This window comes from Meriones unguiculatus (assembly GCF_030254825.1).
Source record: "Meriones unguiculatus strain TT.TT164.6M chromosome Y unlocalized genomic scaffold, Bangor_MerUng_6.1 ChrY_unordered_Scaffold_32, whole genome shotgun sequence".
Taxonomy (NCBI): domain Eukaryota; kingdom Metazoa; phylum Chordata; class Mammalia; order Rodentia; family Muridae; genus Meriones; species Meriones unguiculatus.
The window spans coordinates 5,945,902-5,964,243 of record NW_026843711.1 but is presented as its reverse complement, the minus strand read 5'-3'; the positions used below and the strand labels follow the sequence as shown (position 1 = coordinate 5,964,243).

Here is an 18,342-nt window from a genome sequence, read left to right as displayed (position 1 = left end):
TCAGTTCTTCTTTTTTATTTTTATATTTCTTTTAATTAATTACACTTTATTCACTTTATTTCCCCTCATAAACCCCTCTCTTCTCCCCTCCCTATCTTACCCTCTCACCCCCTTCTTCACACATGACCCTCCCCAAGTCCACTGAGAGGGAAGTTACTCCTCTCTTTCCTTCTGATCTTAGTCTATCAGAAGAGCTCATCAGGAGTGACTGCATTGTCATCTTTTGAGGCCTGGTAAGATTTCTCTCCCCTCAGGGGGAGGTGATCAAAGAGCAGGCCAATCAGATTATGTAAAATCAGTCCCTCTTCCCATGACTATGTAACCCAAATGGACACAAAACTGCCAGGCGCTACATCTATGCAGGGGTTGTATGGTATCTCCGTGAAGGTACTTAATTGGAGTATGAGTCTCTGGGAAGACCCCTGTGTTCAAATTTCTGGTTCTGTTGGTCTCTTTATGGAGTTATTGTCCTCTCCAGATCTTACTATTTCCCACTTCTTACATAAGATTCCGTGAACACTGCCCAAAGTTTGGCCATAAATCTCAGCATCTGCTCTGATAGTCTGTAGAGAAGAGCCTTTCAGAGGCCATCTGTGGCTGCTTTCTAGTTTGTTTCCTGTTTTCTTCATCTTCTGATGTCCTTCCCCTTTGCTTTTTGGGATGGGGAGTTAGCATTTTAATCGGGGTTCTCTCTCTTGTGTAGGTTCTTTAGATGTACAGATTTTAAAAGGTTCTTCCTATATTACATGTCTGAATGCATGAGTATAGACTGTGTGTGTCTTTATGCTTCTTGAACAGCTCACTCAGGATGATTCCAGATCCCACCATTTACCTGCAAGTTTCATGATTTCCTTATTTTTCATTGCTGAGTAATACTCCATTGTGTAGTTGTACCACACATTCTGCATCCATTCCTCAGTTGAGGGGCAACTGGCCTGTTTCTAGCTTCTGGCTATTACAATGAAAGCTGCTAAAAACATGGTTGAGCAAATATCCTTATGTGTAATTGAGCCTCTTTTGGATATATGCCTAAGTTTATTATGGCTGGATCTTGAGGAAGCAACTATTCCTAGTTATCTGAGAAAAAGACAGATTCATTACCAGAGTGGTTGATCAAGTTTACATTCCCATCAGCAGTGGAGGATGGTTCCCCTTTCTCCACAACCTCTCCATCATGGGTTGTCACTTGAGTTTTTTATCCTGGCAATTCTGATAAGTGTAAGGTGAAATCTCAGAGTCTTTTTGATTTGCATTTCCCTGATGGCTAATGACATTGAGCATTTCTTTAAGTGTTTCTCTGCCTTTCTATATTCCTCTGCAGAGAATTCTCTGTTGAGCTCTGTTCCCCAGTTTTCAATTGGATTACATGGTTTGCTTCTTTTCAGCTTATTTATTTCTTCATATATACTGTATATTCATGCTCTGTCAGAAAAAAAAGGTTTGTGAAGATTCTTTTCAAATCTGTAGGCATTCATTTTGTTTTGATGACAGTGTCCTTTGATTTACAAAAGCTTTGCAGTTTCATGACATCCACTTTATTGATTGTTGTTCTTAGAGCCTATGCTGTTGGTGTTCCGTTCAGGAAGTTCAAATCTGTATATGCCACAAAATTTGAAAATCTAAATGAAATGGATAATTTTCTTGATTGATTTCACTTAACCAAAGCTGAAGCAAGACCAGGTAAATCAATTAAATAGTGCTAAATCCCCCAAGGAAATAGAAGTTCTCATCGAAATTCTCCCATTCCAAAGAAGGCCAGGGCCAAATGTTGTCAGCGCAGAATTCTACAAGAATTTCAAAGAAGACCTAACTCCAGTTCTCTAGAAGATATTCTACAAAACAGAAACAGAAGGAGCACTACAATACTCATTCTATGAAGCCACAGTCACTTCAGAAAGTAAACTTCTCAAAGACGCAATAAAGAAAGAGAAATTCAGGCCAATCTCCCTTATGAACATTGATGCGAAATACTCAACAAAATACTTGCAAACTGAATACAAGATCACACCAAATATATCATCCACTATTACCCAGTAGGCATCATCCCAGGCATGCAAGGGTGGTTCAATATAAGGAAATCCATCAATATAATCCACCATAATAACAAACATAATGAAAAAAAATACACATGATCATCTCCTGAGATGCCGAAAATGATTTGTCAAAGTCCAAAACCCATTCATGTTTAAAGTCTTGGAGAGATCAGGGATAAAGTGCACATAACTTAACATCAAACTGAAAAGAGAGAAACTTAAAGCAATCCCACTGAAATCAGAGACAAGGCAAGGCTGCCCACTCTCTCCATATCTCTTCAACATAGTTGTGGAATTCCTTGCTAGAGCAATAACAGAGTTGAAGGAGTTCAAGGGGATGCAAATTAGAAAGGATGAACTCAAATTATCACTATGTGCAGATGATATGATAGTTTACATGAGTGACCCAAAAATCCTTCCAGGGAACTCCTACAGCTGATAAACACCTTTACCAATGTGGCTGTATAACAAATATATCAAAATATTCAGTAGCTCTCCTGTATACAAAACATAAAATGGCTGAGAAAGAAATTAGGAAAACAACACCCTTCACAATAGCCACAAGTGACATAACCATGCAAGTCAAAGACTTGTTTGAAAAAAAAAAAATCAAGTCTCTGATGAAAGAATTAGAGGAAGAGATCAGAAAATGGAAAGATCTCCCATGCTCATGGCTTGGCAGGATTAACATAGTAAAAATGGCCATCTTACCAAAAGCAATGTACAAATTCAATGCAATTCCCATCAAATTACCAACACAATTGATTACAAACCTGGAAAGATAAATTCTTAATGTCCTATGGAATAACAAAAAACCCAGAATTGCTAAAATAATCCTCTACAATAACAGCTCATCTGGAGCTATCTTCTTCCCTGATCTTAAGCTGTACTATATAGAGCAACAGGAATAAAAACTGCATGGTACTGGCATAGAAACAGAATGGTGGATCAAATGGACTGAACAGAAGAAACAGAAATAAATCCACACACACACACTTATGGACACCTGATCTTTGACAAAGATGCCAAAATCATACAATGGAAAAAGAGAAGCATCTTCATGAAATGGTGCTGGTCAAACTAGATGTCTACATGTAGAAAAATGCAAATAGATCCATACTTATCAGACTGCACAAAACTAAACTTGCAGTGGATCAAAGACCTCAACATAAACCAGACACATTAAATCAATTTGAAAAAAGAATGACATGAATGAGACATTGTTGAGTTTGAGACAGGCCTTCATTCTCTGCAACCTTACTCTAAAGACATAGTAGAAGTCACATAGTCCTTTGTACACATTTGCACTCAAAAACCCATGTGCACACAAACAAAACTCTTTATCTGCCTTTTCATTCCAATTTACAAGTATGACCCAATCAGGAAAATCTTCACTGTTAAAAAGATCCACATATTAAGGAGGAAAAACAGATTGAGTCTCAATAGAGAATGTGAGTCATCAAGCCAAATTCTGGGTGGAGTGGGGAAGGAAATTCTAGGATCTTCCCAGTGTGCCTGGAGTTACATCACATGGGATGCCATCATCTCTGATATCATATAAGTCTGCCCAGCTAGTAGCTAATAGTACTCAGGCCACTTTCTCTCCTCCTGTGACTCAGAATGTTTCCCTGCAGCCCATGCTGACTACCACCTCAAATCTCACTGTCCTAGTGCCAACCCAGCAAGCCATTGAGGACATGGACCAGAAAGTGAAACTCTTCTGTTTGTCACAGAACAATAATCCAGCCCTGATAAGGTGGGTGTCGTTTATATCATTCTTTTTGTTATATGACTGTAGTCTGGATGAACATTCCTTAATCTGATGCAGAAAAGGGACAAGATCCTTCACCAGGATGGCACAAGCAACCCTTCTCTGAGTCAGGACAATTTATCTGTTAACAGCTGACTCTCCACCAGTGGTTCTCAAACTTCCAAATGTAGCACCCCTTTAATATAGTTCCTCATGTTGTGGTGACATGAACAATAAAATTATTTTCATAGCCATGTCATAATTGTAAATTTCCCAGTGTTATGAATTGTCATGTAAGTCTGATAGGCAAGATATCTGATATGGGACCCCCAAAGGGGTTGCAACTCACATTTGAAGAACCACTGGTAAACCAAGCAATGTGGTTTCTATAAAGTTCAGTTAATGCTCCGAACACCTTTGAGATGGTTGTTACACATTTGACACATGTGAAAAGTGAGGCACAGGTGGTTAAAGACTAATTCCAGCTAAGCTCATCACTACAAAAGTGAGTGTAAAGTTTGAATACAGGAGAGCATGGAATTTGAATGCCATAATTGACTTCAGAGCTGATTTTCCTGTTGCATTTATCCCTAGTGCATGGATTTATTTTTTTATTGTGACCCTTATGACTAGGCGCTTTAGATACCACACACTCCCAGGCACTTACAGAGTGGTGGATCTGCAGACCCTGTCATCCTTGCACATACTAGCAACATCATTGCTGGGAATCTTCCTTCACCTGGACAAGTCAGATGGGGTAAGAGCACTGTCATATGGCTCTTTGGGGAGTTATACCTTTCTGAATTGTTGTGATGGAAATTTCCAGGTATGTATCCAGAGAGAATAGATGCCTGTGTGACCATCAACCAGTTACAACAATGATCACACATATACACATTTGAAAGAGAAGAAATAGAGATGAAAACGATGACAACAACAACAAAAAACAACTAGGCTACAGGAATATATTCATTAATTTTCTGCCCAGGAATTTAACCAAGTGTCTGAAAAAAGCAACTTAAGGGTTTATTCCAGCTCAGAGTTTGAGGGAACAGTCTCAAATCAAGGGGAATTTACCATGGCAAGAGCAGAAAGTAGAGGCTCACATTGCAAACAGTCAGGAGACCTTAATGGGAGGGTGCTTGGCTAGCTTTCTACCTTCTATGAAGTTCAGGGCTCCAGCCCAAGAACTGATATTCCTGAGATTTAGGTACTTCTTCCTATTCCCTTGTTTAGGTGGCCTGGGGCTTGTTCTATGGTGATTCCAGAGGTCATTGAGACTTGGTATTACAAAAGGGAAAATTACATTTATCCAATGGAATGTCACTGTGTATATTAACCATACTCCAGGGCTGGCCTCATGACTGGGAGTTCATGGTAAGCACAAAATGAATCCGATTGTTGTATTTCAGGCTTTGTGGGATTTTTTTTTTTTTTTTTTGCTCTTTGCTCTTTATTTTATTTGTCTTACTGCCTTTTTGTTTGTTTTGATTTTCATTCGTGTGCATCTATGTATTTAAGAAAGAAAGAACATAATGTTATGTGGGGAAGGAAGGGGGGAAGGATCTGGGAGGATTTAAGGGAACAGGAAAACATGAACAAATTATATTGTATTGGGCATTAGAGAAGGCTCAATAGTTAAGAGCTCTGGCTGCTCTTCCAGAGTTCAATTCCAAGCAACAACATGGTGGCTCCCAGCTGTCTGTATTGCAATCTAACTCCCTCTCTGGTGGGCCTGAAAGCAAATCACTCATATGCATAAAATAAAGGAATCTTTAAAATATATATTATATGAAAAAGAAAATGAAAAAAGGAAAAAGAAAAGTATTAGCTCTCTGAAGCAGTAATCCAAAATGTAGACCAGCAAGCTCCTCCTGACATGACCTGGAAAGTGTGAACATATTCAATTCCACACACTATATTCTGGTGTGTAGTGACACAAACCTACCAGTGGATCCATCACCAGTAACAGGATGACATGTAAGTTGGCTAAACTACAAGCCTATGGTGAGTGCCAACTCTGCAGACACAGGTATCTTGGTGACAGAGCAAGGGCAATGTCCACAGGAGTGTAGAGCTCCAGAGAACCTGGTTGTCTCTTACCAGTTTCCTACAGTCTGTCAAGGACTCCCATGCCACTTCAAGGGATAAGTCTGGCTTCATGCCTATGATTGGTTGGGTGTTAAAAGTCTTTCTATGAGTTGACAAGGTACGAATATGCAAGGGTTCTAGCAAGCAACTACTGTCACAATGACTCCTTAGGCAGCAATGGCTCAAAGCATCCCAGCTATGAGCACTGGAAAAAGAATATAGTGAGCTGAGCCTACACAGCAGATACTTGTGATAACTTACATGTGCTTTCATGGATATCTTACAAATCTTTGGAAATTCCAGGGACACTCATGTTATTTTCTGAATTGTTTAAATACAAATTTGGAGTACAATAGGGCACTGTGAAAAAAGACTTTAACCTCAGCCCTGGAGAAAACAGAGTCAAGTGGATCTCTGTGAGCACTTGTGTGGAGTCCCACATGTAATCTCCAGAGCTCCCATGTAAAGCAACCAAATAGCTGGAACAGAGGATTGGAACATTGTCATCCAGGAAGAAATAAAGGATGAGGATGACAGAGAGCTTAAGTTTCCTAATTAGACCACTGCATACTGTATAAAATAGCACTGAAACACCACACTGCTCACAGGAGGTAATTATCCTTATTAAATTTCTTAATTTACAGCATGACTTTGTGTACTCATATAATGTGCTTTGTAAATTCATTGGCATTTCAAACCTTCAATTTTCTTCCAAACATTAACATCTACCCTGGCATGCTACAAGTCAGTCTCAAAATAAATCCAAGAAGATCCTGGCCTACAGAGGTTAACCATCAAACACAAGTGTTTCTCAAGGTCATTCCTGTGTCTAACACAATAAAATATCCCATTTAAAAAAAAGACGATGTGACAGATGACATGTGATACCACAGCCTTTGTACATTGTGCAGGTTTTAGCAAATGTCCTTTTTTTGTAAGATCAAAAAGAAATTGCAAACAGAGGTCCTAATAAGGGAAAAAAGGAAACCAAAAAAAGAAAAAAATGGAGCTCAGTTTCTCTTGAATGGTAAATAGTCACTGTCTTTATTGGTTTGCAGAGATCTCTGTAAAAGGTATCACAAATGAGGGGGCTCTAACAAGAGTTGATATCCTCATAGTGCTGAAGGCCTCTGGCAGGCCAAGATAGGTATTGGCAAGAAATAATTCCCAGGGAGGGTAGTGAAGGACAGAGATGTTCCAGAATGCCACCTTGGCTTATTGATTTCCATGTTACTGATCTAAAGGAATCTTCTCTGAATAGTGCTTGGTGTGAATTCCCTCTACATTTTTTTAATAAAATCAAAGAGACTGTGTAAACAGAAAATTTATTCAATTGTTTCAATTGTTGACTAGAAGGCTCAGTGACTCCTTCTGCTAACCTAGACATGGAAGGCTGTCAACCTCTGAGACTTAAATAAGCTCCCCCTTTCTTGTTCTTTCTGAGATCTGGCCTGGGTGGTTCAACTCAAGTGTTCTGGCTCAAACTCCTCTCCCTGCTGACTGATTCTATCTGGCTTCTTTCTCAGCCCCTGAATTGCTCTGCTTGACCTCAGACTAACTCCAGCAATCTGCTTTTTCTTCTCATTATCTGGCTCATTCCTTCTTCACCTCAGTCTAGCTTGTTCTCTCTCTGAAACCTAACTATCACTGTCCCAGTAAAACTTTCTCCTGTCATGTCTCTCTCTCCTCTCTCTTCTATTTCTCTCTCTCTCTTTTCTCTAAGGAACTTCCCTTTCCTCTCTTCTCATGAGAGTTGGGCATATCCTCTTCTGTCAAATCTTTCTCTAATCATCAATGTTTCTGTCACTCAATTAGACATCATTTTCAAAAGTGGGTGCTTTTTTCTACAAACTACAGTTCCTTTCATTGTTTGGGATTAAACAATAAATGTATCACCTCACCTGGACCTAAGCTTTTCTTTATTTGCTACTTGGCCTTCAACTCAAATTTGCTTGCCTCTGTCTCCTGGATTAAAAATGCTGTTTGTATTCCAGCGTAGGTGGTGTTTGGATGTGATCTCCTGCCAGAGAAGCCATGTTTTGAATGAAAATTCCTCTGCAAAAGAGTGGAAAAGACTGACAGTCAGAGAATACCCCTTATGTAGAATATGATTGTCTATTGGTTTGTAATGTCTAGTGGGTTACAATTTAAAGTATTTAATGGCTCAAAACTACATGGATACGGATGGTCAAAAGGCAGAAAACTCAGAGGAAATACAAAATCAAGTGCACTCACTTACCCAGTGAGTTTGAACTTGCAAAATATCACAATTGGGGGGCATCCAGTGTGGACTGTGACAATGCAGCAACAAATGGAATAATACACATCATCAACAAGGTAAAGATGCCCCCTCCCTCCTGGCAGAGTTGCTTCCCCTCTGTGATGTCTTCCTTTAGAGTGCATTTTGGTCAAATACATAATGCTTAGCACTAATATTAAATGAGGCTCACTGTGCTTCACTATCTTTGCTAGAATCTCATGATGCTCTCTCCCTTCAATCAGACACTGCTCTCTAATTCACCACACCTCTCTGGCAGCAGGGCCTCTGTTTCATGTTGCCTCCTGCATATTCTCTCTCTTGTACATGGAAACATCTTAAGAGGCACAAATCAAAAATCAAGAATAAGGGAGAAAGACATTGGTTATCATTATTCACTCCCCTCCCTGTGCTAAGGTATCCTAAGAAAGAAGAAGAATAGAAAAATCTAATAGAAAGAAAACTAAGAAAACTCCCATAAGATTTTCACTTTTCACCTGAGTCCCAATTCAAAAGTACTCATAGGCATGAAAAAGAAGAAAAACATGGAAAATGGGTTGTCAGCTAACTCATGAGTTCCAGTTACTATGTTAGGATCTTCATTTTAGAAGAAATTTTCAGCACACAAGAAACATTCAGGAGGTGTAAGTCTAGGGAGAGAATTATTTCCTTGTATTTCCAATAAATTGTTCTCATTTGGCATTTACATCCTCAATTTTTAAAAACCATAACTGGACAATTTCCGTTCAAAATTGTGGATGTTTGGAGGTCTCCAATCCTCCTGCATTATCCAGATACTTTTCTCACAGCAGTGTTAAGCAAGAAATTTAGATTTTATGGGAAATTATGATACCACATATTGCCAAGTGACACTGCTTACCACAATTTTCTCTCTAGTATTGCTTTCCAGAGTACTAAAATGCCTATAAAATATGATTAAAAGAACATAAAATTGGACTGTGGAGATGGCTCAGTAGGTAAATTGCTTGTCACACTGAATTCAGACTGAATTCAGATCTGAATTCAGACTGTTAGTGTCCCCATAAAAATCTGGTTACAGTTTCCTGGATCTGTAACCCCAGCACAGGGGAGAAGAAACAAAATGATCTTTAGCCAGCCAGTCTAGATGAAATACTGAAATCCAGGCTCAGTGAACACAAAATACACACACTCACATCTTCTCCCTTCTTACATCTTTTGAATAGACAGGGCTTCCTTAGTAAGATGGCACCTCAACCCACCTCTTACTCTGAGCTTATCACCATGGAATAGAGAGTCCCAACACTTCAGTGTCCTTCCCACACAGTCCATATCTACAAAGGATGTTAAAATGATAGAGTTTGAGTTCTTCACTAGCTGAATAATCTTGTGGAAGTCATCTAATCCCTCCAAGCTTCATTTATCTTTCTTTGTGAAGATTAAATAACACCCTCTACTTCAAGGCTTGCCATTAAAGGGCCTTCAATAAATGCTGGCTTGATTCCCTTCTTGCTTTGAAATCCCATGGGAAATTCTGTTTAGAATGTACTTGGCATTGACCACTATCCATTCTATACATGATGCCTATTTCCTGCTATTCTTTAGTGACTCTGTCCTGGAGGCTTCAGAACAAATTCCTTGCCCTATGTATGATAATTGGAACTTCTGAAGGTCCATTAGATTCCAAATATCACACCCCCACCTGGTGTTCCTTGTGTTTCTTATAATGCAAAAAATGTGAGTGAGTGCTATATCATCCTCCTGTCACAGATGAGGCAACACTCAAAAATAATTCAGTGGACTAAGTTCATGATTGTTGTTTTGTTAGCCACTGGACTGTACTGTTCCTGCATAAAATCTTATGTCAACTGGCATCATGCCCCCATGGTTAGAATCATTATGTATAGGTATGTGGGCTGTGTGCTGCATAAAGGCACTTGGTCAAAGGGTGAGTGGAGGTGAAGTCCATCCCACATTACTTGGCTTGCTTTGTACCCATCAGGAGTTAAAAACTTGAAAAGAAGAGGTTGCTGTTTCAAAGTTCAGGGCTACCTAAATGTGTATTTTGTTGTGACATGAATATTAAGCCTTCAAGGTCTAGCAGACCATGTCCTCACAGCTCTCCTATCTGTGATGCATATGGAACCTGAAGTTTCCCATCCCACCCCCTTTAACCTATGTTTTACTGTTAACGAAACTGTAGATCTAGCATTTAGGTTGTATCATAAATACACTTTCTATTGCTGTGATAAACACCATAATCAAAGAGCCATGTGGAGAGGAAATGGCTTATTTGGCATAAGCTTCCCTATCCCTGTTCATCTTATCAGAGGAAGTCATAACAGGAACTCTGAAACAGAGTGAGAACCTAAACAAACACAAGAGCTGATGCAGAGGCCATGGAGAGTTGCTTCTTTCTGTCTTGCTTCATATGGCTTGCTCAGTCTGCTACCTAATAGAATAAAGATCCACCAGCCCAGAAATGGCACAACCACAGATGGGCTGAGCACTGCCCCATCCATCACTAAATAAGAAAATGCCCCAAAGGCAGTACTACAACCTGATCTTATGGAGGCATTTTCTTAATTGAGAGGAGGCACCTCCTCACATGACTTTAGCTTGTCAAATTGAGATAAAATAGCTAAAACAGATAGGACAAGATTTGTTCATGGCACAGTGCCATCTCATCAGCCACTTGTATGGATGCCCAAAGGGTACAAATGAGCAAATGCAGACCTTTGTGTGGATGGAAACTATTAGCACATCATAGTCCCTTGTTTCTGCAGCTGCTTGGTCTGGCCACAAGGGAAAGAGGGAAGTGTAATCTTTTAGCAGGAAACCATCTTTCCTAACTCTGAGAGGATATAAAAATGTAGGGAAGGGACTCTGTAGCTGTTTTGTAGCTGAAGAGACTCTTTGTCATGGGGGGAAATTTGGGGCCCAATGAAAAGGTCATAGGGCAATGGGAGAGTCTTGAATTGATGGGCTGCTTTCAATCATGCTATTGCTGTCTGTCTTCTTCCCTCCTCCAAACCTCCCCACAAAAGTGTTTTTCTGTGTAACAGCCCTTGGCTGTCCTGTAACTCACTTTGTAAACTAGGCTTGCCATATCTCCTGAGTACTGGGAATAAGGTATGAGTCACCACCCCTGACTGCTGTCTGCATTTTTGAAGAGACTTGGAAAATAGAGAGTTAAGAGATCATTTGGTAACAGCATAAAACCATGTGGTTTTTCTGGCAAGGTTGAGATATAGGGAGAAAAAAAAAACTAGGTCAGTGAGAGAAAGTGGGCATAGAGTTTATTTAGAATGACCATGACTAGTACCATTGCCAGGGTTGTTTCAACAAAATGAACTAGAAGTAGCAGCAGGGGACTACAGAGCATCAATAGAAAGGAACAGGAGAAAATAGAGGACTATTGTAAAGAAGTATATCCAGCCTGGGGTGAAAGGGATAAAGGTCTCCTTTAGCCACTTTCTTCACAGCATCTACAAGGTCACTTGCAGATGTATCAGGATCAAATGGAGCTGTTGTGAGTTAAGAGATATTAGGAGAGATTATATGGAACATCTGAGTACAGGGTTAAGTTCAGTAAATAAAATATTTAACAGATACGAGAATAATGTAAGTATGAGGCTAGTAAGGATGAGAAAGTGATCTAGAGGAGAATGTTTCCAAAAACTCAGAAATGTTTCTGCCTTCCTCTAATCTACATGCTGGGAAAAAATCTGTACAGAAACCAGAAAGCAAATATTAAATTTCCAGGTCCACTGATCTCTATCACTATTCGACTCTGCCTTTGTAATACAAAATTGGCCTCACTCACCATGTAAAATAAATTTCTAAGACTGTGTTCCACAATAAACTTTATTTTTATTTTTTGGCAGTGGTAAAATCAATTTTAATTCACAGCAACAGCAGACACTCTGAAGAGAGATAATAACAGTAACAACAAAAAAGCCAGACAAGATCTCAAAATTGACAAGAGTTTACCAAGAGTCAAAACAGATTCAAAACTGCCTTAATGCATGTTACAGAAACTACATACTAATGTTACAGTTAAAAAAAAAATCCATGTAACAGCTGAGCTATGGTGGCACAGGCTTGTAATCCCAGCAATCTGAACTAGCCAAGGCTGTACAGAGAAGCCCTGTTTCTGAAAACAAACAAACAAACAAACAAAAAAACAAAGGAAAATCCATCTAGCAACACTATACTGCTTTATGGATACCCATTCTGTGGGTGCTTTACCTGTAGGAAACAAGTTCCTCCTTTACACATCAAAGGGCAATAATCCCAATGGAGGTAATTTAATCTCCTGGTCAAAGAAATAGCCTTAGAAAGAAGGAGCTCATTTTGAACCATGGTAATGAAATAAACATAACAATTAATTCTTTGTAGTAGAAGTCTAACACAGGATATTAGGCTGAATCTATCTGGCACTGAAAGAGTTTAAGGCAAAATAAATAAGAAAAAAGGAGGGGGTCTGTGAAATTCTAGACCAACAACATATTAAGACAATTTTCAACCATTATAATTCAATGTTACTTTCCTCTTTGGGTGATATGGCACACAATATATAAGATGCTGACATTTGAAAAAGTTGGATGAAAACTGGGAGTGGATTCTCTTGCAGTTTTGTTTGAAAAACTAAAATTGCTTTAGTTAATAAACTCTAGTTTTATACTAAATTGTAATTAATGGTTGAATCAACCATTAATAGCCCCAATTGCTAATTCTTATTCCAAGATAGAAAAAGAAGAGTATTTTAAATGAAATGAGAGAAATATTGAACATGAGTCTTTTCTATCAAATAAGATAAAACTTGTACTTACGAATTATATTGTTGTCTTCCTCATCTTATAAGATTTGCAAATGTTATAATTCCTCCCCATCTCAAGTCAAACTTTCGTTTATTCAAAAGGTCCTATTCCTGTTCTAGAAACTTAATATCGTGAGGCAGTGTTTCCTTTCTCCTTCCTCCATTTTCCTGTGCACCAATTCCATTCAAATTAGCCAAATGTGTAAGATGGAGGTCAGACTTCAGCCAACAGGGAAAAGACACAATCACCACCTTATTCAGAATAAAAACCAGTAGTATAATTTCCTCTGTGTATTCCTTCTTCATGAGCACAGCCTCATGATCAGATGTAGTTTGTTCTGTTGGAAAAAAATGATTCTGACCTGAGCTGGCTGATCTGCATTACTGTGCAATCTTGGCATCTACAGACCAGTAATAAACAGATTCCTTAGCAGTCCCTCAAATGGATACCTGGGCCAGAGGTAATCCCACCTTCTCGATTCTAACACATGTAGTAAGATACTCAAATTAGGAAGAAAGACTTCCCTGTCTAACCCATTTCACCATTAAGATTGAATCTTGTACTACATTTCAATAGGTTCCACACACAAGGGCAGAAATGCCATAGATGTGACCATGGTGATTTCCTCCAAACTGCTTATCAGTAGTTCCAGTATGATGAAGTTTTGTGTCTACTAAATGACTATTTTAAAAATTGTCTTATCTTTTACTGAAGATTAAAGATCTGCATGTAATGGGAAGCCCATTTATATGTGGAACCCCATGGCTGTTACTCTGCCTATTCCTCTGAAAAACAGGCACAAGCCATGTGTAAGTAACTCATACTAGAAACCCACGCTTTGCATGTCCTATGAAGTCCAAAAAGGAGTGCATTCCAGTCTTTACAAATACAAAACTTATTAAAGAACTTATTATGAGTTATATACCAGTTCCAGAGATGGGAATATTTTAATAATAATAATAATAATAATAATAATAAAAACATTTAGTACTGTATAGGCCATAGGTATATGAGTTGTGTTTTCAGACACAGTTTTCAAAACAACCCTGAAAACCTAAATCAAATTCATAATATGGTAATCAAATACTAACAGAAGTTAATTTCAAAAATGTGTTATTAGAAGGCCATACACATGAGAGTGCTCCCATCTCTCAGCACTGCTGTGTCCTGGCTGCATCAACTAACACTCAAGAAGATGCTGTTACTTTCACCTAAACATTTACAAATAAGAGAAATTCCCTAAAGTGAAAAGACAAGTATTTATAGACTTCTTCTTATCATTTAACATGGACAATACTAAGAATAAGGGATATATGAAATATCAAACTTCATTCTCATGATTTGGAAAAAAAAAAAAACTTAGAAGTAACTGCTAAAAGACACAACTAAATCAAGCAGTGCACTGGATTAGCTTTTACTTCTTAACCTAAGTATTCTAAGCCCTTGCAAATCCAGAAAAGCTGCAGAAACCAACACAAGAGAGCAAAGGTGGCATCAAAATCAGCACAAACTACTGCCTAGGACTTTTCTGGTTCATATACAAAGTTCAGTCTGTGTTTAACATTTTTAAGTTCAAACATATCAAAACCTAGAAGTATTGAGGGTCTGTGGTCTTCTCTTGCCTTCAAGCAAATATATCTCCTTGTTACAAAAAACAAACTCACAATAATTTTTCCATCTTCAAGAAGAAAGATAACAATTCAACTTCTTTTCTGCTAGGATATGGTTTCTTTGGAAATAATCTCTAAGAAAATGCCTGTTTTCCTGAGAGGAGTAGTCTTTGCATTTGGTAGGATCTAATGCTAGGATCTGGAGTAAATCATTACTGGCCTCAAGTTCCTTAGTTGTGCTTTCATTCCTTTGTCTCTTCAAAGTCACAGCACTAGTCCCTTCTTCCAGATCTGATGCTTCATTACCCAGTACACACAAGGGACCTTTCTCATCCCTCCTCTGGTCTTCTGGATCCTGATGGCCATCTGGCCATTTTCTTTTGAAGGGACAGGTAGAATCAGTAACCTTTTCCTCACTGGAAAACTGCAGTTTACTCTTCTCAACAAAACTGGACCAAACTGGCAGGTCTGAGCTGTCTTTGGGTGCATGTGCACAATGCAACAAATGAAGAGTGATAGCCTCCACAGTCAAGCTTCCAGGGTAGATCCCACCACAGTGGACACACTTAAAGGTTGGAAAACTAAGTACTGTATAGGCCATGGACATAATATGGTGTCTAACCTTCAAGTGTAACATGTAGGCATTGGCTAACATAAATGTCAAACAGAGGGGTCAGGTCAGCTCTCCTTTTCTGAGCTGAGTTACAAGCTTAGCCTGAGACCACATCTTAACATACAAGGGCCCAAGAGATGTGGAATATGTGCCTGAGAGGATAGCCAGGTGGACCTCCTGTTCTCCAATCTCCTCTCTTGGCAGAGTGATGATGAAATCAAGATGGGGGAACAACAGGTTGCCATCAGCATCTAGGCTCAACTGGAAGCCCCTGTTAAGATAATCCAACAATAGGTTCTTCCTCCTCAGGTGTTTAATTTTGCTGTGCTCCAAGAGACCCTGAATGCTGTGGAAAGTAAATGGGCAATAGAGGCACACCAAGCCATGTGTGAGCAAGTGTACATTAGCTCCTCCTCTGAGACTAGGCATTTGCAGGAGAGGCAATGCATGGCCCTATCTCTTGTCCACTTCAGAAATGGTGCATGCACAGCCAGCTTTACTGGTTCAAGTTTCTCACTGGAGTTGAACTCACTTTGTCTGTGAGCCCCTTCCATGTGAGCCTGGTAGACACTGGATGGGAGGAACACATGGCACACTGGGCAGATTTTCCACTGCTTGGCCTGGGTGGCAACCAGATTCATATCCATCTAAGGTGAGGAGATCTGAACAAATATGTTCTGGCCTGCATTGCTTAGCAGCCCCTGGGAGGAAGAAAGCTGGCTGGAGCACTGGAAATCAGCATACCCACACTGAGGGGTAGGAATTGGGTGGACACCTGGAATGAAACAGTCATGATGGTAGAGCCCTGAGGAATTGGCAGAGTGACGGGCATGGGGTCTAGCATGTAAAGGGGGTTCCCATTGACCTGTGAGCCTGTTGGAAGCAGATTACTGAAAACAGAGCCTGACTTGAGGAACAGGGTGTTCTGTGAAGTGTCAGCTCTTACTAACTGGCTCTCCGGCAGGATGCTAGTGCCAACATTCTTACTGAGCTGAAGCATACCAGGCCCAACAGATTGACGTGAGTTAACAGACTGACTAAGCAGAGGAATACCAGTGCTCTCAACCTGGTTCACAATGACATCTGTGACCACCACAGTTTGAGAGGGTAGCAACCCAGAAGATACCACTTGACCTGTAGGGAAAACCCTATCAGACATTGTCTGACAAGAGGTAAGAACCTATGAGGAGACTTTCTGACCTATATGGGGAACTGTGGACTGGACTGCTTGACCAGTGGGAACAACCCCAGAAGCTGTACTTTGTGCAGAAATCATAGAAGCAGAGGTCATCTGACCGCCAGGAAGGCCTGCCAATAAGACCAGCTCACCCATGGAAATCGTTCCTGATGGCATGCTCTGTAGAATCCCAGGGTTGTTTGAATAGCCAGAAGTCAGAGAACCTGGCCTGACCAATCCACTTGTGGGCTCCACTGGCCTACTTGTAAGCCCCACTGATCTGACTGCAGGTCCCGCTGGTCGACTTGTATACCCCATGGGCTGTGTGAGTGGTAAAATCCCAGGCTGGATGTCTTGACTCACTGATTGATTGCTCACTCCAACAGATTTATTCACAGGCCCAAGTGGCTGGCTTACATATAGTGCAGGAAGGTCTACAGGCTTATTAGGTGAAGCCTTGCCTGAGTAAAGGTCAGTTGAGGGAGATGAAGGCCTCAGTGTGAGGTTGGTCTGGCCCACAGGTAGAGGGCTAAAAGCCATGTGGGACTGGGCAGTATCAAAATGAGAATTGGTGAGGCTCCAGGAAGAGCCTGGGATCACCTTTGGTGGCTGTACATTGGTGGAGCTCACAGGTTGGGCCAAGGTCACTGGCTGTACCATGGCTGGACTTGGGGTCTTCTCTGTCAAGACAAAGTGAGACTGAGGGGGCTTGGCTGGAGCAGCTGTGTGTGCAGCCCTGCTGTTTGGCGGTCTGGACAAGCCTGCCTTTGCAACAGTGGGCATTTGCTTCCGAAGCCCCAGCCTCTTTTTGTCTTCTGAAATTACAGACTTCAACTTATTCTCCAAATCCTTGTGTATATCTGATGTCAAAATATGGGCCATCAGATCATCCTGGCTGCCCATCCTGGTACTACACTTTTTACAAAAGTATCTTTCAGGTGGTAGAGTGCTTGCCACAGAAAGAATATCACTGGCTGTTAACTGTTTCTGGTCTTCCTTAGTGTGAAAGCCAACATAGGCATTAAGTAAAGAGTGAAAATGGGTGATCAGCACATGCTTCTTCATGCTTCAGAAGGAAGTGTTGGAAAAGTTACATTTTAAACATGTGAAATGTCTTATACAACCCTTCAGTGGCTTCCCATTGCCCAGAACCTTCTCCTTGGAGCTGTGAACTTTCACAGCAGCCTATGGAACAACTGGAATTGTTTGCTCACCACATCAGGCCATGAAACAAATGAGCAATCTGGACACTGGATATGCAACTCTTGGTCAGCCTCATCTTCATGGCAATGATGCAAATGATTTTTCAGAGAAGTAAGCACATCTGCTGAGTATTCGCACAGGCTACAGCAGTATGGCTTGCTTCTGTATCTCCTTTGCTTTCTGAAAAATTCCCCTGGAGCAACATCTGGCCAAGATGTATTATAAAAGTATGAGTCACTTGGGTCAAAGCCTTTAAGGACCTTCAGCAATTCTTTGCTTTTGTCAAGTCCAGTCTTCAGAAGCATCCTCTTTACCCATGGCTGCATACTTCTGACTTTGTCCTGATTTTCCACAGGCACTTGAAACATTTTTAAAATGTTCTGCCCTGCAATAAGAGAGCATTTGCTTAAGACACAGCTCTCAGCCCGTACCTGCCTCCTTCAACCTCAGCTGGCCATGTCTTCAGCCCTTCATTCCACTCCCCACCCCCAGCTCAGTCACACACTGCCACCCCTGCTGCAGTCCTTCCCAGGCTTTTAGTCACACACAGGCCTTGCATCACAGGCCTTCCCCTGTGGCTTCACTTCACACCAGAGCCTCCAGCCACAGTCCTTCCCAGTCCTCGAGTCACACCTGGGCCTAGAGACACATTCCTCCCCTGTCCTCCATCACACACAGGCCTGCCATCACAGCCCTCCACAGTCATTCCTTTTCCTCCTGTCACCCTAGAGCCACCACAGCCCTCCTCATTCCTCCCCTGGCCCCTGATCCCACCCAGAACTCTGCAGTAATCCCCTGTCCTTCAT

At 40.6% G+C, this 18,342-nt stretch overlaps 1 protein-coding gene across 1 annotated transcript in view; it reads right to left on the bottom strand.

Annotated features, from left to right (window-relative positions):
- LOC110544316 (activity-dependent neuroprotector homeobox protein 2-like) overlaps positions 1 to 17,904 on the bottom strand; it is a 219,711-nt gene extending 201,807 nt beyond the window's left edge. The window contains 4 exon segments of the mRNA XM_060376838.1: positions 15,961 to 16,290; positions 16,357 to 16,921; positions 16,991 to 17,520; positions 17,523 to 17,904. Of these exon segments, the coding sequence (XP_060232821.1) occupies positions 15,961 to 16,290; positions 16,357 to 16,921; positions 16,991 to 17,520; positions 17,523 to 17,904 (1,807 nt within the window).
- Between the last annotated feature and the right edge of the window lie 438 nt (positions 17,905 to 18,342).